General features: G+C 51.0%; 2 protein-coding genes across 3 annotated transcripts in view; one reads left to right on the top strand and one right to left on the bottom strand.

The window, feature by feature from the left end:
• The window catches only part of JPH2 (junctophilin 2), a 30311-nt gene extending 17979 nt beyond the window's left edge, over positions 1 to 12332 (top strand). Inside the window, exons 3-6 of one of the 2 annotated variants that reach the window (XM_027745903.2) lie at positions 3485 to 3603; positions 6768 to 7558; positions 8636 to 8733; positions 9507 to 12332. In XM_027745903.2, the coding sequence (XP_027601704.1) occupies positions 3485 to 3603; positions 6768 to 7558; positions 8636 to 8716 (991 nt within the window). In that variant the 3' untranslated portion in view covers positions 8717 to 8733; positions 9507 to 12332. Of the gene's footprint in view, positions 1 to 3484; positions 3604 to 6767; positions 7559 to 8635; positions 8734 to 8972 lie in introns of both variants that reach the window. The other variant, XM_039383070.1, reaches the window with a different exon arrangement.
• Positions 12333 to 15048: 2716 nt separating this feature from the next.
• LOC114001074 (thyrotropin-releasing hormone receptor-like) lies at positions 15049 to 23167 on the bottom strand. The gene is made up of 2 exons (XM_027745940.2): positions 22371 to 23167; positions 15049 to 18807 (listed from the first exon to the last, which is right to left on the bottom strand). Exons 1-2 carry the CDS (start codon positions 23145 to 23147, stop codon positions 18433 to 18435), a joined length of 1152 nt encoding a protein of 383 aa, XP_027601741.1. The 5' UTR covers positions 23148 to 23167; the 3' UTR covers positions 15049 to 18432.
• Positions 23168 to 25032: the final 1865 nt, after the last annotated feature.

The raw sequence follows: 25032 nt of genomic DNA, 5'->3' as shown, positions 1-25032 counted from the left end.
GCCCTGATTAAATTGCTGCCTGAAAAACATCAAATTTACATTCAGATAATAAAAGGCTGGCATTTCCATTTTGCGAAAGCTGATTCAGCTTTTTCAGAAGATTTTAACCTCGGAAGAAATTTTTCTCTTTACATGTTTCACGTCCGAGGTTCAAAAATCACCTTCCTGACACCCTCAAACCTCCCTGGGCTTTTTCTTTCCTTAACTCCTGCTCCTGGCAGACCCCAGGCTTGGGCTGGGACAGGCTGTTGTGCCATGGGCTGCATGCACTGGGCTCTCCCAGGGCAGCTGGTATTTGTCTCCTTCTTTGCTGCCAGAGCCAGGTTTTCCTTCTCTGCATTGAGCTCCCAGGGACTGCCAGCCATGAGGATAAATAATAAATTCAGGAATACTCGAGGCCCAATTAGATGTTATTGTTATAGATGAGCCCTTTCCTCCGGGCTGGGCTTTGTCACAGTGCTACTAAACCCTCGGCGTGGGTTTTTGGAGGGTTGCAGCAGCTCTGCCTTCACTTGGTGCCCCAGGGATGTGTGGCACAGCCAGGGGAGATGTACTTAAGAAACCATGAAAGCCAAATGTTCATCACCTAGCTGCTGCCATAATAAATTATCTCAGCAGTGGAGGGACCCAGCGTGGGGCATCAGCATCCCTGCTGTCTGGGAGAGCAGCGCTCTCCTGGGATGCCAACAGGGACAACACGTGGGCTGCTGGAGGTGTCAGATTTGAAATTGCAGCTGTGCTGACCATAGTCACTCCAAATCAAACACTTCTGGATGACTTTGTGAGCAAGGAGACAGGAGCAGAGGTCAAATGTGTCCTGCAGAGCCAGAGAGCTGGGCAAAGCTGCCATGCAGCTTGCAGTCCCTGGGCAATGCAGGATCCCAAAGTTGTGTTGCTCAGCTTCTTGCCACCGCTCCTGTGTGGAGCTTGAGAGGTGCCCAAGCTGGACACCCCTCTGTGCCCAGGAGGGCTCATGACAGAGCCCTTCTAGCTTTGGGGCCGTGGTGGCTCAGCTCCTCATTTCCCCCAGGGTCTCACTGCAGGCTCTGCAACCCAGGCTGACATCTCCTTGGTCTTGCCATCTGCAGGAATTGCAGTACTCAAGCCCCACACAGCAGCCAAGTAGCATCCAGCAGCTCCTCTGGAGGAAAGGAAATCTCCACCAGGAGAAAAGCATAACTGGGAGCTACCTTGTAACTCCAACACCCCCAGGCTGTTCTCTTGTGTTTTTCCGAGATGCTGGGAGAGAGCTGAGCATGTGGGAGCCACCTGCACCCGCTGGGTGACACGTGGAGTCCAGCTCTGTCCTTACTAGTGAGAGCAGACTCCACGTCTAGTCCACTTCCAGATGACTTTTTTGGGAGCCACTTTGAGGAAAGCACTTGTCAGGAGCTGTCTGCTGCTCCTCCAGCTGGGGCCAGCTGGCTGATTGTCTGGCTGGGAATTGGTCAGGGCAGCATCCTCCCAGCTCAGCAAGCAACTGAAAGGGAGAATTTTATCTCTTGTGGTGAGTCTTATCCTCCAAAAGCAGCAGGACAAAGCAGCAGGACAAAGCCAGGGGCTGGAGCCCATGCTGGCGGGATGAAGAGCTGGATCCCCCTTTGCAAGGCTGTTCCCAGGGGCCAGCACCAGGCAGGCTGTGTGCCCCAGGCACAGTGTGCCCAGCCCACTCTGATCCCCCAGGCACGGAGAGCACAGAGATATCCCCCTTGGCCCCTGCCAGATTATAGTGGAATTAATCACGCTGATTATACGCTACCAAAAAAGGAGGTGCTCTCTCTGTCTGGAGCTGGCTCAGACCCCCTGCTTGTGAGCAGCAGCTTAAAAATGCTGTTTTCTGCCTCATCATGTCTGGTCTCTGAGTTTGTCAAGAGCTGTAATAATTTTGGATAAAAAGACCAAGAATGACTGCAATCCCAGGCAGCTCAGCCTGCAGAGGAAGCGGGGAGATAACATATGAGTGTGGGCAGCGAGGTGAATCATGGTTCCAGAGGAGTGGGATGTCATCCCAGGGAGGGATAGGCTGAGCCACAGCAGCTCCACACCCTCTCCTCTATTGCAGGGCCCTGAACAGTGTTTTCAGCTCCCTGTCAAGTCACACTCTTGCCTGTGTCAGTTGGGATTGATGTCTCACATTTAGTTCTTTCTTTGCAGCTACTCAGAATGGCATATGTGTGTATCTTCTCCCTTCCAAGGCTCTCAGAACAGCATTTCTATCACTTTCTCATTGCACCTGTTGAGTATTCTGACTACAGCTAGTCTTGTCTGCCTACTGCATCTCAGTTTAATGGGAAAGAATTAATCCTGATTTCACGACTAACCGTCCAAAAATTCCTCTGGAGCATTTTCACTGCCGGGATGAGAAGTGCATCTTTCCTCCTTTTTTTTTATCCTAAAACATGACCAGATGCCAACCTGAATCTGAAAAGGGCTCATCAGACACCCTAAGTTCACGTTAAAGGTTGTGATTCGGGGTGAATTGGTGTTTGAGGAATGCTAACTCCTTATCTTAACTGTCCCCACAAAAATATGTGGGTTTGTATGTAAAATGGGAGCTATGGGCAGCCTTGGCAAACCTGACAGTCAGAGCATGGGGAAGGCAGCTCTTGGTAAGCCCCAGGTGGAACAAAGCAGATGAATATTTGGTGCTTCACCCACCCTTATTTTTAAGGTGCAACTTTGCTGTTTGAAGTCAGCTCCTTCCCAGACTGAGCAGCTGGGCTGTAAAGCCACCCTGCTTTTAGCAAAAAGATCACAGGGCTCCGAGCGTGAGGCATGTGAGGAATATGACAGCTGGCCAGTAAAATAACTCCCATAGCCCTGTAGCCCTATGAAGCAAGGAGAAGATGTGCTGGAAAGAAGTGGAGAGGACTCAGGGAGCCAAGATGAGACAGAGGCAATAGCTCTGTCTTTCCTACACTGGTGAGAGCAGCCCCATGGGCTGTGGTGAGTAAAGGAGCCCCTGGACAATGTGTGGTGTTTGCTGGAGAGCTACAGGAGAGACATTTGGGGTAAAACCTGTCTTAGGGGTGTGTGGGGCAGGGACACGCTGCCTCTGGTGAGGTGCAGCAGCTCAGGGCTGGTGAGAGCACAGCAGAGTTCAGCCACCACATATTGTCCCCTTTATGCTCCAAAGATGCCTGTGTGATGCTTTGGGCATTCCTCTGAGCAGCACAGCAACAAGCAGCACCTGCTGCTTCACTGCAACACAAGAACATGCTCACATTTGCAAACACACCTGCCCTGTGCCCTTGTGCAGCTACATGCAACCTTCCCACCTTCTCTCTGAGCAGCTGGGCCCCTTCCTTCTTGAAAATCTGGTCTTTTCTCCTTGGCTGTCAGGTTTGGGGTCACCTGGGCAAATGCTGAGTGCTATTATACCAGATGGGCTGGTTTGTTTTTGATGCTGGACAGGGTTTGCTGCTCGAGCTGGGACAGCCTTGGCTCAGAGGGTGCTCACTGTTGTCCCCTCTTCTCTCCACAGGACGGCTCACGCCAAAGCCAAGGCTGAGGGGTCTGAGCAGGCAGCTCAGGCAGCCAACAACGAGTCGGGCATAGCCAGAATGATGGCCAGGGAGCTCTCCCCAGACTTCTACCAGCCAGGTAGGATCAGAGGCATCTTCTAAGAGGGGTTTTGCAATTTCCTTGGGGAATCTGTTCAAATATTTTACCCACTTTATAACTCTACAAGTTACCCTCCTGTCTGTCCTAAATCCTCTTTTGCTCAGTTTCAGCCAGCCCCCTGCCCTGGCTGTTTTGCTGCTCTCCTTACACCACTGTTTTACCCACTGTGTTACCATAGACTGGAGGAAAATCCCACAGTCCCTCAACCTCTCCCCATGTTTTTCCACACACCGAAGCCCTCAGAACTCCAGGCAGGACAGGCAGCAAGCTTGGGACTATTTGCAGCACTCCTGTAGATATATCCCTTGTGGCTTTTTCTTGGAACAGCTTTGCACATTACCTCCCAAGCCCATATCCTGTGGGACCCCACAATGCATAAGGGCACAATCAGACTCTGCTAATTAGGGGCTGTAATATCCTATAAGAAAGCAGTTAATGCAAAATACTATTTCCCTGATTCACTATTTATTCGTTACCATCATTGCTGATTATTTGGCTGGGAAAGCACTTGGGAGGTTCCTTCTGTGAGACCAAGCACTGAGGATTAGTAGATAGGAAGTGTAATATTAGAAGCAGCATTGTGAATGCCATTACCTTTCCCTAGACTGAGTTAGCCCTTCCTGGAAAACTTTCCTTTCTAGAGAGGGAAGGTGGTAACAGAGCAGAAAATAAGATTCCAAGTGCCTACATTTGCATCCCATCTTTCTTATTATCTGGCTTTGTTGCCTGCAATGAGTGCCCCATGGCTGCTGAGGCAGGATCACAAGGGATTATCATAGCAGCAGAACTGGGGTTAGAAGCCAAAGGTTGACTCCTGCTCAGCAAAACCTGACACCTACTCCTGTTCTGATTTTGGTGTCTCTGCATCTCCCGTACTACACCCCAGCACAGGGGGAACAGGGAGAACAGGGGGAACAGGGGGAACAGCTCACAACCAGCACTTGGCTGGGGAGAGTCATGCTGACAGATTTGCCTAAATCCCCTGTACTCCCACCTTGCTCTGCACCTACCAGCTGGGGAGACACTGTGCTGGAGGGCTGCCTGTTCCAGCAAGGCCTGTCAGAGCTGCTTTGAGTGGGGAAACACCACAGCACCCGGGCATGGGCATGAGCCAGCGTGTGGCACTTCATTTAACAATGGCTAACCATTGCTTGATCCTCACATAAGCCCCCCCAGCTGCCACTCACAGCTCCACATTCACTCTTTGCACACTGGGGTATTTATAGCACAGAGGCAAAGGAAACTGGAATTCCCAATGGGAGGTTTTGGACATCCAGCTGGATTATTTTTTCCACCCATGTTGATTGAATGAGACAATTGAAATGGTCTCTGTAAAATGCTCGAGGCAGCCTGACCTCCACTTCTGGCTCCTCAGATACTGGATGTTGCTGTTATGTAGGACCTCACTTGGGTCCTGGACTCCCTCTCTCCAGGCCTTGTAAGCTGCTGATGCATGTTGTTCTTCCACGATTCTTTTACATCTCTAAATTCCTAAGTGCACAACAAGGGCAGATGCCTCTTCTTGCACGGCTGCACCATCCAGGAACAAACAGACAAAAGTCCACCCTTGGATTTTACTAGGACTGGGAGCTGCTGGTCACAGAGCTAAGAGAGCCCTGTAGTGTTTTGTAGCTGTGTTTCTCCCTGCTATCCTGGCAGATAGACCCTGCTGTGTCTGGCACAGACAATCCTGCTCAGCAAGCCTCCTATCTCTAATAAGTATTGAGCCCCGGATTTCAGTTAGGGTATCATCCCTAATAGCTTCGAGGACAGAGATGTAAGCCAAAGCCCTTCCTGAAATGTTATGCTGGGAGATGAAAGTGAGGAGGTGAGTGTGGTGCTCTCCAGGCAGTTGGTTTGGGGTTTTTTTGGTGTGAATTATTCAGGAAGACAAGAAAGCAGCAGGAGAGAGCAAGGAGCCTGGAGCTGCAGGCAGCCTATTTTGAAGAGTCTGAACAACTGTTGAAACGGCTTCCAAATAACTCACTGGTAGCCAGAAATAAATGGCCCTGAATGGGTCACCTGCTGATTGACAGGAGTGGGCAGGCAGGGCAGAGCAGCTAAAATCAGTGCCCTCCTTCTCCCCACTGCCCCTCCAAGCAGAGGAAAAGGTAGCAGTGTGCAAATCATACCACTGATTTATTAGAGAGAAAGGAGCACCAAGCCAAATTTCCCAACCAGCCTTAAGTCTGCATCAGTTCTTGGGTGGAGGAGACAAGGGGAGGGGTCTTGAGGCAGCCAGGGGTGGTGCAGCTCCAGGATCTGTGTTGTTCAGGAGCACAGACAAGCCCTGTAGGTCTGCACCCCTCAGCATCACTGAGGTTCAGCAGAATAAGGGCAAAGCAGGCGCTTGGCTTTCTAACCAGATGCTTTGTGACCTTGCACTGCCCATAAAGGGCATGATGCTCTTCTTGTTCTCACTTGCTATGATCATCATGGTGATGTGCAAGGACCCCTATCCCAGCACATGTCCCAGCATACAGAGCACTGTGCAGGGTTGTTATTCCACAAGATATTCCCAGTTGCTTAGTGGTGGATTTTGGTCAGCCAGACATGCACTATGATAGATATCTTCAGTGTCAGGCTCTGGCTGACTTCTCCAGACCCAGGCTGGGCTGCAATTTCCTGTGCAGACAAGGCCTAGGGTTAATAAGAAGTAAAGATTTAATGGGTTAATAAGAAGTAAAGATTTAATGATAAGTGAATAATTGAAGTGAGGCAACATTGCTAGGAACTCATAAGTCAGCATGAGAGATGAGGCCAGAACGAAACCCTGAGTCAGCTCATGTGATGGTACCAGGTATCCTCTTTAGCCCCAGCATGACCCATCTGTGTGACCACAACAAGCTGGGCTGCAGATTTTCATTGTTTCTTTACCCTCATCTGCAGCTCTCCACCTGCTCCTTCCGGCTTGGCTCTTCCCAACCAGGCAGCACACGATGGGCCTTGGGGCCTCTGGCTGCTCCTGGAGGAAATCCCTCCTGGCAGCAGGCTCTTATCTGTGTCCTTCTCACACCCTCCAACCCGGACACTTGCACAGCGATCCCCAAATCCATCAGGGCAGGGGGCGCAGCTGCCGAAGCCGCGATGGTGCCGTCCCCCAGCCCTGGGGAGACTCCTCACACCAACCCCTCTCTCCGCAGGCCCCGAGTACCAGAAGCGGAAGCTGCTGCAGGAGATCATCGAGAACGCAGAGCACACGGCCAACATGGAGGAGGAGGCGCCGCGGCCCGAGGGTGCCCCGCCGCCCCCCACACCGCCCGAGAGCCCCCAGCTCCACGAGCCCGAGGAGCCGCCGCGCCGCACCAGCCCGGCCCCCAGCCCCGCCGCCACCCCTCCCGAGGCCAAGCGCGCCAAGGCGGCTCCCCAGCAGGATGGTGCCCTCCATCCGGGCAGCTGGGCCGAGGCGGGCGGCCAGGCGGGTGGGAGCCCCGCGCCCCCCGAGGGTGAGGCCCGTCCGGCCTCGCGGGGCCGGGCCCGCCCTGCTGAGCAGATGGAGATTGGGCCGCTGCAGCGCATGGCGCTCGAGCCCGACGTCGAGCTCTTCAAGGGCTACCACAGCTACGCCGTCCGCACCTCCCCGGTCACCCCCGCCACGGACTATGAGGAGGAGCAGTTCCCCGAGCACGAGCCACCCTCCCCGGAGCCCCGGGGGGACCCTCAGCGCCGAGGGGGCACCCCTGCCCCGCTGCAGGAGCGGGAGGAGAAGCTGGCGGCCGTGGCAGAGGCCAAGCCAGAGTCGCCCCGGCCCAAGGAGCTGCAGCAGCGCCACAGCCCCGAGCGCAGGCCCACGGGCCGGGCTGAGCCCACGGCCGACAGGAAGACTGAGGCCAGGGCACCAGGGTGGACGGAGCCCAAGGCAGGGGCCAAGCGGAGCCCGACCCCGGTGGCGGCGGCGGTGGTGGCAGCACAGAAGGTGGAGGAGTGCGAAGAGGTGAAGTGGAGCAGCCCTGGGAGTCCCCCAGGAAACTACCTTGGCCTTTCATTTATTGTTCCCAGGGGGTCCGACAGGACCCATAGAGATGCAGAGCCCACAGGCTTGAGCCTGCAGCGGGCCCCCAGCAGTGCCCAGAGGCTCCTTTTGGAATGCCAGAGCTCGCTGGAGCAGAGCCTTGGTGTTCCCCATCCTGCCGCTGTCCCAGCCTGCCCTGCTCCAGATGCTGGGGCTGGCATTCATAACCCTCCTGTTTTGACCTCCTCTCTGCACCAGAGCAGATATGCTTTCAGACACATCCCTATTTCAAAATCTGGGGAAAACAGACATCTTCCAAATCATGTTTTAGACTTTTCTCCCCTTTTCCCACCACTTTACCAGCCAACATTGATCTGAATATTGGGGGAAAAAAAGCAGGGAAAAAACCTAGTGTGTTTCTCTTTTATCTGTTACATTTACTTTTTTGCTGTAGGGGCACCTGGTGAGCTGAACGGTGGTGTCAAATCACCAGCTGATTTCCCAGGTTTAAAATACACTCACTGAAATTCAATTTTGCTGTTAGCAAATACAGCTGGAAATCCAGACATTTTATTAGACCACTGAGTCTCATCTTGCAGCCCTTTGGACATGAATGGTTCCGATGTGACTTTAGAAAAGCCCAGCTTGGAAATATTTCAGTCTGAAATTAAAGCATTACGAGAATCTCATATGGGTGCTTTCATTCATCTTAAAAATGGCAACTTTACAAACGTGGGCCTAGGGGGTGCAGAAAGGAGTTGGGAGGAGCAGCTTGACATGGGCTCAGCAGTTCATGTGCCTGTGGTTGGGGTCTCCTTTAAACTGATTTAGCCTCAGAAAAAGCCTGATTCAGCCTCCTTCTAAGGAGTTTGCAGGGAAAAAGTAGGAATAGGGATTGATAAATGTTCCCTTAGGTTGAAATTCAGGCTGGTTGTTAAGTGCCAGATTTCAGCGTGTCAGGAGGGGGTGATTGTAGTATTTTTGAACAGCAGAATCAAGCTGCATCTGTCTCTGCTGGAGCTGTGGTGTGTAATACTCTGTTTTGGGTTTTTCCTTCAGGGACCTAACACAATCGTGATCTGCATGGTCATCTTACTGAACATTGGTCTGGCCATCCTATTTGTACATTTTTTGACATGATGAGCCTCTTGGACAAGGTAAGAAGAGGAATGAGATTTTACCCTCACTTGTAGACCTCACTGGATGTTTTAGGGTTGACTCGCTTTACCATCCATGCAAATCATTCACTGATAGATGCCCATGTGATGAAAATGCAGGGGCACTTATTCAATAAAGCAATTACCTTGCATTAAGCATTGAGATTCTCAGTTACCCCTTGTTTGTTCCAACAGTGGTTTGTGGAGTAACTTCAGTGGTTGGTTCTCATTTTTCATAGAAAATATGAAACTGAAATTTGCAGTTTAATTGCACCAGTGCAAGTTCTGCAGCCGCTGTTACGTGATTGTTTTACTAAAGGTAAATATGAGCCAAGATGTCTGTCAGACTAAGGTTAAACTGGAGCTTGAATTGGGATGAGGGTTTGAATATGGATTTGGTGGCAGTAAAATTTTTTGAGGTTTCTCCTGTCTGTGGGATTCCTACAAACAGGAATGTGTCCTGGGCTTGAACAAGATTTCTCTCACCTTGAGCTCAAATAGTTCAAAAAAATCTGCCATCAAGGCTGAACCTGACCCTTGAGCCTCATGTAAACATAACACAAAGAGGCACCTCCCAAGCCCCTGTGAGGGTGTTGGGCTACCTTCCTGGGGCCTACTGGGGGATGAAACTGCTCTGCTGGACACTGCTTTGTGTTGTGTTATTAGTCCCCATTCAGACCATGCAGGTGAAAGCCTTGCAGACAACTGCAGTTACATGTTGGTTGTGTGTCTTGCTCCCCCTTGACTCTCGTGTTGATCTGTGTCTGGGACAGGCGTTGCTGCTGATGGAGACCTCAGACCTTGGTGGGGATTAAAGCTCAGCCACCCGGAAACACCTAAGAGGAGGACTTGAGATCCCAAGGTTGCAAACATCAACCTTAAACGAGAGCACCTGAAGATCAGTTCAGTCTCCTGCTCCCAGGCTGGGGCTGGCCTCTGCAATCTACCAAGGAAAAGCCAGGATTTCTGCACTGTGGTCTCCTTCCCTTCTTTGTATAAAATAGCAGTTGCCTTAAATTATTCTCACCAAAGCCATCAACTGTCCTGCCACGCCGGGGATGAGGGATTTATCTGTAGCAGTAGGAAAACGAGTGAGAAGGTCTCATGCGTGCACACTGACGTGTTTTGTAACTCCCTTGGTTGACTTGGTGTCAGAGATTTTCCAAAGGTTATCACCCATGGCGTGGAGCTGAAGCGATACACAGCAACCAGAATGACTCCTGAGAGCCGCGCCATGGCCAGGGGTGGACGATGTCACCCTCCGTGCTTGGAAGTCATCCAAAGGGATGAACAAAAAGTCTTTCCTTTCCCCCCGTCACCTGGAGTCATTTTCCACTTATGGAGGACTGAGAGGGGGAGCAAGTTGAAATTGGGCTTGTTGAAGTGTAACCCGAGTCCTGCCCATGCTGGCTGACGCATCGCGGGCGGGGCCACGGGGTGGGGTGTGAGGGACTGGTGGATCCAAGGCTGTTGGTGCATGTGGGGGTGCTGTGGGTGGAGATGGTGCCTGTTTTGGGACCAGGCACCGTCCAAGTGTTCTCCTGCCACCAACAGCGCTCTGCACAGAAGCGTCTTGCAGTGGGTGGCTTCCCGCTGTAACGGGAAAAGGAAACAGGTGTGCTGAATTTGTCCCTTTACCCCCTTTTTTCTATGAAAATGTTGCAAGTTACAGTAAAAAGGAGGTACTTGCTGAAAATACCTCTGTATGCCTGCAGGTTCCTCCCCTTGAGCTGCAGGGGGGCTCCTGGGCTCTCACTGCATGGAGCGAACAGACTTTCCAGCCAGAGGATGCAGGGTGGCTGTCGTGGGAGAGGTTACCTTATTCCTGAAAGAAAAGAGGTGCAGAGACACGAGTGACTCCAGTGTATTTGGGTGTTGGGCTCAGAAATACGCAGCAGCCAGGCTTTCAGCAGGGGCAGAGTACAGTGGGGCAGTTCCAGCTGTTGTGTGCGAGGCTGAGGCCTGGGCGGTTTGCACCGATTTTCCCAAAGCTGCGACAGGGAGTGACCTTTGAAAGGAGATTTTTCCACCATGATCTGCTCTGATCTTTAGCAGTGCGAGCTTGGAAAGTCAGCACAGATGAAGTTACAGTTTAGTGTGAGGCTGAGTGCTTGGACATGTTTCTTCTTTCTTTTAAGAGCAATGTGTATTTTCTATCCCTTTTTAAGATAATCGGAGATGTTATTTATAGTTGGTTGTGCACCTCTGTGTATCCTGAAGTCCCACAGCACAGGACTGGGTGGGAAAACCTTGTTGGACTGGAAGAAATGGGGAAATGATGGTTAAGGAAAAAAACAGATGCCCAGTCTGCTCCAAAGGTCAATCTGGAAGGATTTCAGAGATGGGGTGGCAGACACGCAGGGGTTTACACTGACTGGAGACACAGGGCAAAACCTGCCTAATTTATCTACTCTAGCTATGGCATAAGAGAGTGAGAATAATTCAGTACTTTTCTTTGTGAACCAATTTTATTTTTTAACCTTATTCAGCTCAGGAACTTTGCCACAGTAGCAAATACGTGGTGTTAACTGTGGGAGAAGTGAATGTGATCCCTAAAAGCCATGTGGCTGTACCAGTCCTGAGAAAGCTGTGCAGCATCATCTACACTTCCACAGAGCGTAGTTTAGTAGCAATTTGCTTCTTTTCTCTTTTATTTTTTTCCTTTTCTTAAGTATAAATGTATTGCAAACCCCAGGCTCTGCTGCCTTTGACGTTTTATCTCAGTTTGCTGTCATTCACTTGCCAGCTCTGCAGTTTCAATATGCCAGCTGCTTTTATTCACCACCAAGAGAATTTCCATCCAGAGACCTGAGGGGCTTTTACTTATCACTAAGCACAAAAATGGATCTTTTTCAAGAGTGCTAAGGTAATTCCCCCTCCCCTCAATTTTTTATGCATGTGATATGCACTCATTAATGTGCTTTCCTCCTAGTAACCTTCTGAGAAAAGGTGGTAGATTTGCTTTTATGTGACATATAACTGTATCCATATTGCACTGAGATATGGATATATATACATAGAGAGAGAGCCCCTTAGGGGTTTCATTTTCTTAGATGCAAAATACCAGATTTACCTCAAACTGCATGCTTTCAAAACTGACTAGGATATTGTGTTATACTTTTCAGGTCTTACAAAGATGCAGATACCTTTCGCTCTTCACACAAAAATACCTTCATCACAGATTTTGCAAGCTGTTTACTACAATCTGTGTACTACTGTCCAGAGTTTTCTGTCGGTTGTTCTGCTGGATTACGTGCAATAATAAACAGTTATCTGCTCACTTTATCCACATGGATCTTTGCAGGGGAATCCACAGGTTTCTTCCCGTGTTGACACATTCACTCCGGTCTTAAAGGAGAGAGCGTTGCAGAATTTCACTGGCAGCACCTGGATGTTTTTCAGCTTTTCCCCAGTTGTCCCTTTTCAAAATCTTGCATTCTTTTATTGACTGGGGGTACTTTGCAAGGAGAGCTGTTTTCACTTACTGCTCTTTAGGAGTTTGGTGGCAGCAGTCTGAGGACACCCCCTGCTCCCTGAGCACACTCTGTGTGCCACCATCCTGCTGGCCTCTGGCAGAGGTTGCCCTGGGCCGGGAGGAAAGGCAGAACACTGGCCCGAAGCCTGCCCAGGCAACGCAGGCGGCGGCTGACAGGTCCCTTTGCTGCCTCCCGACCCCAGGGCTGCTGCCAAGTTTCCTCCAAGCTGTGCGTCACTGGCTGCTCCTCCAGTGCCACATTCCTCCTGGGTTTGGGCAGGAGTGATTCTCCTTTGCCTGTGACCTGTCCTCTCACTCAGCCTCTTGAAACAACCCAAGTGAGAGGAAAGCCAGACACGAGGGGCAGGGAGATGGCAGATGGGTGATTTATGGGGGAGGATGGAAGAGCAGAGCCCAGCACCAGCCTAGGGCAGCAGAGCCCCGGGGCCTGAGGAATCCAGAGTAGCTGAAACCTTCAATCCCTTTTCTATTTCTGGAGTGTCTCACATGAGCAAAGCTGGGCTGTGCAGAGAGGCTGGCGGGATGCAGGCTCAGTCTTCACAGGCAGGAGTGCCACCCTTGGCTTTGTTCAGTGCAAGGAGTCTTGTGGCAGAAGATTTCATGCCTTGGTAGAGACTTAAGGAGATGAGTTTGATGAAACGATGGCTTTACTCTCCTCTGGGCTTGTTTTGCTTCTGGTATGCGAGGAACCAGCCGCATCTCATTCATCAGTTGGGGACAGCAGGGTAACTGGAGCCCTGTGCACCTCATAAATCTCAGGCTGATGAATGGAGCAGGTCTTTGGCCCATGTGTGGCAGAGACAGCAGGGAGGTGGGTCGGTTGCTAAAGCAATGACATATTGCTTTAAAAGTATTAATAAAGGCAGAACAAGAAGCCTGCACCTTCCTCAGGGTAGGGGGAACAGTGCTGGGGTCTGTGGCTCAATAGCTGCTGATTTCAGGGGTAGTGTCCCCCCCACTGTGTCCATCCGAGTGTCCCCAGGGGTGGGCAGGGAGGTGTCTGATATGTGAGAACTTGGCTAAAGGCACTGGCCTGATCCTGTGTCGAAGGGCAGCAGCCTTGCCCTCCACTGGCGGGAGGGAAGGTGCAATCTGAGCCCCAGTGTCCTTTGAGAGTGACCTGCCCAGGTGCCCTGGAGACAGCTCCACTGTCCTTGCAGGGCATCAAGGCTCTCAGGAGCAACCTTTTCTATTGGCCTTCCTGACAAGAGGAAGGGCCAGAGCTGGGGTAAGGGTGGCCCTGGCAGGGAGAAGGTGCAGGGAGAACGTGCAGAGGGGTTCCTGTGCTCCTTTCTGGCCTAGGAGCCAGGAATGGGGCTGGCTCCACACCACTGCCTTTGCTTCAGGACCCTTCCTGGAGGAAGCCAGTGTGAGTCCCAGGAGCAGTAACAGACACCATCAGCAACTCCAGTGAAGTGTTTTCCCATGCCTGGCCCCAGCCTGCTCTGAAAGCCAAGGGCATGCCATGCCCAGCTTGGGGATGGCATCAAGGGGCCCCACAGTGGCCACTCTCTCCTCTTCTCTTCTGCCAGAAATACTGGCACTGCACAGCTGGAAAAAGTTGCTTTTATTTTATTTCCTCCGAGCAGCCACTCACACCGTGCCCACAAGGGCAGAGAGGATCAGCCAGCCTGGGAGCACCGTGGGCCCTCAAAATCATGTTATCACCAGGATGACCCTAGGACCTTCCCCCCCCCCGAGAGGAAAAAGCTTTTAAAAGCTTCCCAGCTTGTGGCTTCAGGCATTCATTCCCTATTGGAGGAGCAGTGAGGGGCCACCAGTGCAGTCACAGCATCCCCTGTCTCTATAGAAACAGCACACTCAGAGCCCAATTCATAAGGTGGTTATTAAAGAAAATTCAGCAATTATAAAACAGATTGTCCTTAATACTTCTGTGACATGACACCCATGTCAGAGGGACCCTGTGGTGTTACAGTCACGTTCCCTCCCTCGGGCAATAGCTGGGAAAGCACCCGGGATTTGGGGCACAGGCAATGCCCTCCCACTGGAGCCTGCATTTAGACACTGTCAGGGCAGAAATGTGCAGGGCTAGTTAACTGCTGAACTGAGGGTATTTCAGTAAAAGTCAGTCCTGCAGGACTGACAAGCTTTGATCTGCTGAGTGTCCCAGTCTGCTCCTGGAACAGATACCTTGGTTTGAGGAGTCCTGAGAAGCAACCCCTGAGCCCGTGCAGAGAGCAGGCAGGTTCGGGGGCAACGCTGGCCAAAGAGCCCTCCAGAAGCCTTGAAGTGCACATGAAGTGCAAAATAAATAACTGCTGAGTGAATACATTAATACCGCTGTAGGACTATCCCCCAGCTTTAACAGCATCTCTTTAATTGTGGCCTGCTTGAACTAATTAGCTCAAAGAAGCAGCCGGGGGCCAGACCAGATTGAAGAGGTGCTGTTTCCAGTCCCTTCCCTAATGTGTGGTCCACACTTTCTTGTGGCTCTGAAAAAATTAAGGAATTGCTCAGCATCCTCTTCAGTGACCTGAGTATTATTCATTTAAAGGTACCACTATTTGATCTCTGTACTGTGCTCGAAGCCTGCTCTGGTTGCAGGGAGGTGCTGGGAACCCTCATGGCCTTTTTGTCCCTTGTTAAGGGAACTGCTGGTGTTTTGTGGGTCACTTCCTAACGTGGCCCTGGGGCAGGCTGGCTTCTGGAGTGCTGGCCAGTGTTGTAGGGGAGAGGCTCTCCCAGAGAGCCATCAGCATGGCCATGCTCTCCTCTGGCACAGGCTGGCATAGATGCCCAATTTTCCCAATATTCCACCACTCAAAAAGACAAGGTGAGAAGACAATCTGACTGGGCTTAAAGATTTTGATAAGTTATTTAACCTTTTGTGTTAATTTGCAGGAGCACATAACCCTTGCTGAGGTCCCATGTACTGTGTAAAGGCACTTACTGTGTGGGCTCTGTCCCTGGGACCAGCCAGATTCAGGTAAACATGCTGGATGTGGTGTCTCCTAGACTGAAAGTCCCTGAGAAATGCGAGGAGCTTCAGCCAACCTGTGGTCCTTCAGGCCCAGAAACCTTACTCACCCCTCTCCCAGCAACCCTTCCCCAAGGCTCTGCCTCCTCCATCCTCCTCTTTGCACTGCTCACAAATTCTTCCCCTCTCCCCAAGGCTCTGCAGCAGCACCAGGTCCCTCCTCTCCTGCCAGGGGACTTATTTGTTTGTAATTGAAGAAACCAGACTGTGTTTAAGCAGGTTAACAGGCACTGGAAGGGCAGGGGTTAGAAATAATGAGCTTTAATTAGGAATGTAGCAGGTTAGATTAACCTGAGGAGCAGCTTCAATGTGGTAGATTATTTGGGAGCAATAGATTCTTTATTTGATGGCATATTTATAAACTCACAGCCTACACTCATGCCACTGAGACAAATAAATGCTGAGGGTAAAATACAGCTTCAGACTTCACGAGCAGGGTGGGATGTTGCAAGGTACAAGGTAATGCAGGCTGAAGGCTGAAGCCTGAGGGGAGCTCTTTGACTTCTTACAAGGAATTCAGACCCTGGATATCCAGAGGAAGTTACAGTGGTGAGTTAATTCTTTTAATTCCTTTCTGCTAGTGATTTATTTCCCAGCAGCACGTAGCTGCCTGTCCTCTTAGCCAGCATCTCTTTAGCAAGCTGAGTGCTGACCTTCTGCCTCCACTTCCAGCTAAAACTCTCTCAGCTCCTCCTAAAGTGTCAGAATACATGCAGGGGGAAAGAGCAGGAACTCATTCCTCATCTACAGAGTTTAACGCTCTGGTGCGTTTGCCGGAGAACTCGTGGTGCCAGGGGAGTTTATCTGCCAATTACTTCTCAAAAAATAACACAGGGTCATGCTGTACTTGGCAGCTAAGGGCAGAAGGGGGAGAACAGAACTGGGTTTTAATTGAATCCTAAGTATGTTGAACAGAAATTTCAGAACTATCAATTAACTGTTGGCCTGAGGCTGAAATTTAATTAAGAGAATAGCGCTTTTAGAATGTCTCTCTCCGGGGGGAAAAAACATAAATGGGAACAGTGAAGACTGGAAATGTGATGAGGAGGTGGAAAATATCCTGCTGGAGATACTTCAGAGTTAGCTGCTCCTTGTGTTGGCAGAGATCAAGGCTGTCTGTCAAACACACATCCCATGCCTGAAAAATGCCTTAGGTCAGGATGCAAGTGGGTTTCCAAGCTCGGACAGTAAATCCTCTTCCCACATGGCCTCAGGGCAAAGCTGGCCTCCCTGCTGCTCTCTGCACCCACAGCTTCAGGGTGACAGGCTGGGGGACACAGGACAGCCCATCCCTGAGGAGATGCTGCCCGTGCTTGAGGCCCCAGGGAGGCCCCAGCAATGGCCCAGGGCTCCTCTTCCTCCTCCTTCTCCTCCTCTTCCTCCTCCCTGATCCTTGCTGCTGTGGTTTGATGCTTTTATCAATGGCTCATTCTGAGCTGCTAAGGAAAAATCTGTTCTAAGGGGAAAAAAACAAAATCTGTACCAGAGAAAATATTGTTACAAGCAAATTCTCCCATGTTAGCAAAAACACTTCCATCCCAAATGTCTCTGCAGAACTTCCCTAACAACAATAAATAAGAACTCTGTGCCTCAATTCCCAATATACACAATATACACAAAAGAGTGCAAAAGTGGCATGAATCCTTAAATTCCAAATCCATTGTGTTTCAAATAATTGCAAAAAACAATGTTCTTTTCCCTCGTCCTACAGTAATTTTAGGGGCAAAGTAGATAATTAATAACTCACAATATAATAATCATACAAGCAAAACCACCCTACACACAATGAAATAGGTCCTGGACAGTTCTGACACACCAGGGGAATTTCAGGTCTTGTCCTGACTCCCCCAGTGAAGTGATGCAGAATGGTTACCCACATCTTATGCTCTTAAATGTATCACACAGATATTTTTCCTGAGTGGATGCAAAATTCTAAGATCTTTTGACACTATAGTTTGCTGAAAACCAATGTTAACTAGTGAGGCTGCACTGGCTGTTCAAATAATTTTTTGCAGTCACTTGAGGGTTACTGGTGGCTGAGACTTGTTTTACTTGGCAAGATCCTTAGGGTTTGGCTCGTGTGTAATCTGTTTCATTTTACTCTTAGTCCAGATAGTCTCTTGCAAGTCTGGGTCAAGTGTTCTTGGGTTGGTTTCTTGGATGCTGAAGGTTATGAATATCCACTTTGCTCACAAGATGACAGCAGCAATAAATTGTGTCACTTACCAGAAAATACTTGAGGGACTTTCACAAATTATTCTCAGGAAATAAGAAAATTTCTTCACCTGCCATTGAAATGCAGCTGTAGCTGGGATGGAGAGCTCTCCACTACACAACTGCACCACATTGAAGCTTTCAGGACAAGGGTGCAGTTTCCAACTGAAAGAACTAGAGGGATTTGGACAGGAAAGGTAAAATTATCCAAAAGAAACTTAGACCACAATGTTGGAAGTATTACTGTTACCTTAGGGAAAACTCAGTATTAGTTTGTTCATTTTTCTGTGACAAATTCAACTGGTTTGGACCTTGGGTTTCTGTGCTACCAACACTGTGATGCTTCCAGAGACACGACGTGAGGTTAATGACACCCAAGTTTGGTTATTCCTAACGCAGGTGTCCCCACCAGAGAGAATCCCTTTACAATCAGAAGTAGTCACATCTCAGAAGGCATTGATCTCCTCAGCAGGGCTGTGTATTCCCCAGAGGACTGTGCTGAGAGGAGACACTATGTAGAAGTGCCTAATTGTCCCCATTAACTCTATAAGGTCTGTAGAGAAGCAGCTCCCATAGGGTGTCTGTGTCAGAGGCATATAAATTCAGGTAGGGGAGTCTCACTCTCTAAGAAAATGGGTCCAGCAAGAAGAGGTTGTTTTTTATTTCCTTGAATGTTCTTCTCTTCTTGGGTTTCCTTTCAGTGCTTTGGCCCAGCTCAACAAGCAACTGCACTTGCATGTGACACAGAATGGCATTGCCCTGCTGTATTTACAATAGATGCTTTAAAGATGCTAAACACTGATCTGCGCCTAACACTTCACCAAACAAGAATAAATTAGAGTGAAGGAAAAGCAAACCGATTTGACTTTAACAATGTGCTTTGTTAAATGCCCCGGGGAAGTGTTAAATGCAGCTCGCTGCAGCGCCAAAGCGATTCCCCTTGGCGTTTTCCCAACACAGCCACACAGCCGCACAGCTCCCAAGATTTGCTTCAGGGTCCCAGGATTTGCTTGTTCTTCTTTGCAGGGGCAGGGAGCCTGTGCAGGTCTTCTTGCTGGGTGACACTGTGCTCAGAGCTGGGGTGGGAACAGTCCCTCCCGACGCTGTAGGGCGCCGGGGCAGGGGGCTCAGGGCGCTTCTCCTCGCACTTGTACAGCTTCCTGAAGGCAGCCCTGAACTTCTGCGACATGAGGTTGTAGATGATGGGGTTGATGGCGCTGTTCAGGTAGATGCACATGCGGCAGAAGAGAAGGAACCAGGTGTTCAGGTAGGGAGGGTCCATGAAGGAGTTCACCACCACCAGCGTGCGGTAAGGCAGCCACAGCAGGGCGAAGAGCACCACCACCACAGCCAGCATTTTGGTCACCTTGCCGGTGGGGATATGCAAAAAAGAGACATAGTCAGGTGATGCTGAACCTCCGGCAGAACATTCCCTCCTAGAGAAGTGCTGCAGACAGCTCATTCAGTCTACACAGTGCTTTTATCTCTCTTTAAGCATTTTTAAAATAGGCACCCAAACCATGGAGCTCTTCATCTCTGAAACTATTTTTCTCAGGAAACAATCTTGCATAAATAAACCCTTAAATTATAGGTTTTCATCTACCCTTGAAGATCCTCTAAAATGCTTCAGAACCATCCACCATCCTGGAAGTGGGCTAGGATAATCATAGAAATTTCTGTACCAGGAAAAAAAAAAAGTTGACAGTTGTGCCTAACAATAAATCAATGGGGAAAATACTTGTCCAAAAGTAGAGACCTAAGTTTTGGGAGTGCCATAGGATATATCTCATCTCCCTGCCTAGGGTTTCCTGGTTTCCTACATCAGATATATTATTCCAGGAAATAGGCTCCTGATACAGAGCAACACGTGGGGGCAGAGGAGACTGTCAGGAGTCTTAAAGAAATTCCTCCTTGTGCTGATATGGGAGTTACTTAGCTAATTGGCATGGGTTATTTTAATTTGCAGCACACTGGGGAAGTACTACATTAACATAGTGGGAACAAGAAGAAACTGAGAATTCAGAAGTGAGCAGTAATTGCCCTCAGCTCGACACAAGCTTGTTTGGGAAAATGGGTGTTTGTACCGAAACCTCAGTGATTCTAATAATTTCAACAGCTATTTCTGGGAGGTGACAATCCTCATGCAACAAATACTTACAAAATACACACGTCCCCATGGAGGAAAATATGACTAAACACTGATGCCACATTCATATCAAGGCAGTGGCGTTGCAAACGTCAGGGGGGGAGTTGTGCAATAACTCCAGTTCTCGGTATGGAAATAATCATAGATCACATTTACAGTCTCTCAACTTTTCTTGGAGTGCTTTTTTTACTTCCTCACAAGGAACTATGCCTTCCTGTAATGCTGTGAGTAGAAACTGGGGGGTGGTTGGTAGTGGCAACAAAACTTTCCCTACAAGAAAGGGACTGTTATCAAGCTGAGGCCAAAATAGAAGGGATTTGCTGTGAGTGGTTTAATGGAAAAGTGAGGACACTTCCCAGAATAAGATCTCACAGTGATACAATGAGTGCTGAGGCTGTTGCTAAGACTCCAGCTTGTTTGCTGCCACAGTTTGCTGCCTTTTGGGAAAGATATGAGAGAATGTGCAAGTGGTGTCAGTAAAAGCTTCAGAGCTTTGCAATGCCTTTACAAGGGCTGGCTGGATCCAGAAGAGCAAGACACATCTCACAAGCTTTTGGTTTTAGGTTTTGTGGCCTTCAAGCATCTTTCAGGGTAGCACCAGCTCAGGGACAACAATTTTCCAAGTGTTCTGCCACAACTCTGTTGCACACAGTGCACACGGAACAGCTGTAAATGAGCTGTGGATAGAAGCAAGACACGGGTTTGCAGACAGAAGGGGATGTTTTACCAGATCAGCTGATATTAAACTGAAAACTACTTTTAAGCACGTGAACCAGCGTTATTAGATGGCCAAGGATATCTGCTGTACACACTTCTGACTACATCCTGGGTCCCTATGCCAAAGCTGAGGGGCAGCTCATCTCCCCAGCCAATGTCCCCCCTCCTGGTTCCCGCACCATCATCCTGAGCTGCATATCCTTTTTTTAGGAATCCCACTCCCTCTAGTGGTCCCTCCCCAGCAGGTGAAATAAGTGCTTGGAGGTGGCTGGCGTTTGTATCAGTGACGAACACAGTAAAACTTACACCTTGTGTTGTCCTGCTCTGGACTTAAATGTTTTCGAGGCACCAGTGAGGGAAGAGCAGCGTCTCCACACCCTGAAAGCAGTGCAGTGCTGGGGCTGTGTAGGAGCACAGCCACAGCAAAACACCCCCAGCCATCCAGGCTCTTTAGAGTCAAGGGAGAAAAATGGGCACCTCTGAGGTAGCCCCTGTAGGACCTCTCCCAGGGGACTCTGGGCACGGGACCTGGAAGAACCAGTTCCTCTATAAAGAGAGGCCAGAGGGAGAAGGCTGTACTCCAGTCAGAGGGACTGGCTGAGCTACACACTCTCAGCTACAGGAAGCCCTGGAAAACTGCTTTATGGTTTTAAAAACTCACTGCCATCTTTATTCCTAACGATGCCAGCTCTGTGATGCCAGGCCATCCAGGAGAAGCCTGCATGCTGAGATATTTCAGGAGGTAATGATGATCTCGAGTAAACTCCCAGTGTAAAGGAAAAAAGAGCACAAAATGTTTCCAGGATCTGGAGTGCCCCTCATCCAGCCCCAACAGCCACTTGTCCTAATGATGCTGGAGCATGCTTTGTGCAGCCCAGCCACTCCACGGCACAGCACTGGGGGGGGAGAGGCGCAGCCCCTCCAGCAGCTGCTCTGGAAGGAGAGATCCATCGACCTGCCTTGTATCAAGAGCCCTCGCTGCTGAACACCCTGCCTGAGGCTCCCACAGCAGCCAGTGGCCCTGGGAGAGCAGGCAGATACTTCTGCAGAACTTGGCACTTGCTTTAAACCTTTCAGTGCTGGAGAAAAAGGGAGGAAAAGCTGAACTGGAAAGACTTAGAAGTGCATGAAGAAATACACGTTCTGTGGGCTGTTTGCTTCCCCTCCATGACTCTGACTCGTCTCTTCTGGGGAATGGAGGTTTCTGTGCAAGGCAGGCAACAAGACACTGAGTGGGAAACACAAGGACTTTAGGGCAGGCCTGTTTGCCTGTTTTAGGCTGTCTGGACATCACAACAGAACTAATGATCTCAAGGACTCAAATCAAACTCCCAGAATCAGCCCTTCCCTTTAAAACAGAGTATGTCTCTGCCTATCCAGAAAGGGATGGGCTCCTGCAAACAGCAGGACGGTGAACAGGCAGGCAGGAGTGTCCCATGTCTAGATAGTGATCTGTCCAAAGAGATGGAACATGAGGCAGTGATTGTCCATGTGTACAGGGAAAGAGGAGGAATGAGGACAGAAGGAGGTGGAAGGAGAAGGAAATGGGCAGTGAGCAGGCAGCTGAATGACAGAGGAATCACCGAGAGGCAAACACACCACTGTGACATCCAAGTACCTTCCCCAGCTGCAGGGACTGGGGGGGCTGCAGCCCAGGTTGGGCTCAGAGGGAAGGAAGCTCTCCTTTCCCTTTGCTCCTTTAAATCCGAGGTCACCTGCCCAGGACCCTGCCTGAGAGGCGAGTCTCGCTGGCATAAGGTGACCCAGCCCTCCCCTCCTCGGGGAGGCAATCAGGAATTAATCAGCCAGCAAACATAGCTGCACTCCTACCACTCCCAAGTGGTGCTGAAGCCCTGTCCTGCTCCACCAAGCCCATCTGTGCTGCCAGACCCCAGCTGGGCCTGGGGGAGGCTTCTTTGCAGCAAACCAACCCTCTCCACTCCCCCCACAAAGGGAAGCAAAATACTGTGGCACCCCGTCCCGTGCCAGGGTGCCCCTCAAAGCCCCGAGCCCCTGACAGTGCTGCCTGCAGCCCAGCGTGTCCCAGCACCGTGGGGAGCCCCTACCTGCTTGCGGGAGCTCAGGGCTCCCTTGTTGGCCCGGCAGGAGAGCCCGAGGGAGCTGCCCTGGTGCACGGAGGCCAGGCGGGAATGCTGCGGGGTGGCGGGCAGGGGGCTCATGAAGAGGATGCGGGCAATGAGGCCGTAGAGGACAGTGGCCAGCCCCAGTGGGATGACGTAGAAGACAGCAAAGTCCAAGAAGTAAATGGGCAGGTAAAGGCTTCTGGAGACCCGGTAGCCACAGCTGACCTGTGTCCCATCCGAGAAGGTGACCTGGGTCGTGTCCACCAGGAAGAACCACACGAGGCAGTACAGGGAGGTGAAGAGCCACAGCGAGGCGATGATGCGCTTGGCGCGGGACACGGTGCACAGGAGCTGCGCCTGGATGGCGTGGCAGATGGCGATGTACCGCTCCACCGTGAAGGCAGCGATGGACCAGGCGGAGGTGTTGATGCCCAGGTACTGCAAGTAGGTGATGCAGAGGCAGCCGGCGTAGCCGTACACCCAAGAAGCCACCACTTCAGAGATGTTGGGCAGCCCGGCCGCCAGCAGCACGATGAGGTCTGCCACCGCCAGGCTCACCAGGTAGCAGTTGGTGGGGGTCACCATGTGCTTGGTGCGCAGCACCACCAGCACCACCATCGCGTTGCCCGCGATGCCCACCCCGCAGATGAGCAGCACCAGCAGGATGGTGACCACCTGCAGCTCCAGGGGCTGCCGGGGCATCCTGCCCAGGCTCTGGTTGCCGCTGCCGCCCACCGCGGCTCCCGAGCCGTTCTCCATCGTCCCCGCAGCCGTTCGCGGCGGAGCCCCGCGCACCCTGCGGCGAGAGCCGGGGCTGCCCCCGCGCCCCCTCCCCGCCTTCCCGCCCACCCCGGCTCCTCCCTCCCTTCTTTCCAACGATTCACCCCAAATCTTGCAGCCGCCCGGCTCTTTGCACCCCTCTCCCCTGCAAACTCCCCATCGAGAGGGGCGGGGAGCGGTCAGGATTCCCCCAGTCCCCGAGACCCTCCAGGAGTCCCCAGCCCTGGGAATCACTCGGGACTGCCCAGGACCCCCAACTCCCGGGAGCCTCCAGGACCTCCCTCAGCCGCCGGGACCCGCAGGAATCACCAGGACTCCCTCAGGACCGCCCGCAGCTCCCCCGGGGATACCTCCACTCCTGGGACCCCCCATCGCCTCCCCCCGGCATCCCCCGCCTTCTCCCGCCGGGTCCTAGCGCACCGCTGAGCCGAAGAGGAGGAGGAGAAGGAGGAAGGAGCCCAGGCAGGGGATGGGGTTGCAGCTTAGAGAAGCCAGGGTGCAGAGACACAGGGGCTGAGAGTCCCCCAGCAGTGTGTTCGCTCCAGGGCTCCGGGCTGTGGGTGCCTTGTGTCCCCAGCCGATCCTCGGGCTCCACTGTTCCCCCCACTCGGGCAAAGAGAGCTGAGGATGAGGAGTCCTTCCTTCCTTCCTTCCTTCTCCTCAGGAGGATGGGACCAGAGCGATGCCACTGAGATCCATGGCCTTTCCTGTATCCCTTGGGCTGGGGCAGAGGGATGCCTTCCCTGGACATGAGGTAGTGACCTCCTTGTGCTGTCTTTCCTGTAGCCATCCCTGTCCCAGACAAGCACATCACTGTTACTTCTTTGGGAAAAGGCTTACCCAGTTCTGGACTAGGAGATCCTGTATTTTTCCAACGATGAGGCTGGGGTGTCTGGTATCTCCCTGATGGTCAGGCTGGGAGATCCAGAGTCTCCCTGATGGACAGTAGGAGCCAGAATTTGCTGCCAGCTCTGTGCTTGCTCCTGATGTCTCTGCACTCAGAAAATGCATTTTCATATTTAAAGAGCAATTGTGTTTGCAGGGCTAAATGCTAAAGGTCCCCTAACCTGCGGATGGAGGAAAGGACAAGGAGAGAGCTTACTTTTTTTTATTAGATTAGATTTCAGTTACAGTCAGAAGTGTCCTGCTAATTCCAGACACTGAGGTGCATATCCAAAATATGTAGGATCATCCTGATGCTGGGTGATTCAAGTCTAGCATTTCACAGGCAAATTTCTAAGCCTGGTCTGTACAAACCTGGGTGGAAAGACTGAAAAGACCTCTATGACTTCATATATTTAGTAAATAAAGCTGGGAGAAAGTGATCCTCTTATTAAAATCTGTGATAAAACACCTCTCCATTCCCTAGAGCTTCATAACCTACAAATATTAAACCCATAAAACTTCTGCTGTTAGAGCTGGGACTCAGAGGCTGCATCCACACAGTGCCAGTGGAGAAATGGAATGACAGAAGCCACAGGTGGTTTTCAGGGACTTGTTACTGGGTTTAGCACCCTAGGCAATGGCCAAATTTTGAATTGCAAGTGATGGTGGGGAAGTAATTCCCACTTTTGCACCCTGCAACTCAACAGGGACCAGGCAGGAAGGTGCTCGTGGCTCTGCAAAGCAGCCTGAGGGCTGATAAGTGCTATTAGAGATGGACTGTGAGTCAATCTCACAGAAGCAGCAGTTATTGCTCAATCAGAAAGACAAAGGAGAGGGAAGTTCTGGCAAAATTGCCTTCAGTGTTCCAGAGTCACAACCAAGAAGCAAATCACTCTGGGGCTTTATGGGTTAATGCTCTCAGAGATCAAACCCGAGCAAAAAGGCAGTTGTGAAGGAATTAAACAGATGCAAAAGCAAC

Source organism: Pipra filicauda, unplaced genomic scaffold (genome assembly GCF_003945595.2).
Source record: "Pipra filicauda isolate LSUMZ 115617 unplaced genomic scaffold, ASM394559v2 scaffold299_size895176_pilon, whole genome shotgun sequence".
NCBI classification, from domain to species: domain Eukaryota; kingdom Metazoa; phylum Chordata; class Aves; order Passeriformes; family Pipridae; genus Pipra; species Pipra filicauda.
Note: the sequence above shows the minus strand (reverse complement) of the source record. Positions and strands in the feature narration are given on the sequence as shown.

Bases quoted from the DNA above. Each gene is read 5' to 3' on its own strand.
- LOC114001074 (XM_027745940.2), bottom strand. From the start codon at position 23,147: ATGGAGAACGGCTCGGGAGCCGCGGTGGGCGGCAGCGGCAACCAGAGC. The intron at 18,808-22,370 runs GTAGGGGCTCCC...CCCACCGGCAAG, and splicing joins CCCTGAGCTCCCGCAAGCAG to GTGACCAAAATGCTGGCTGT.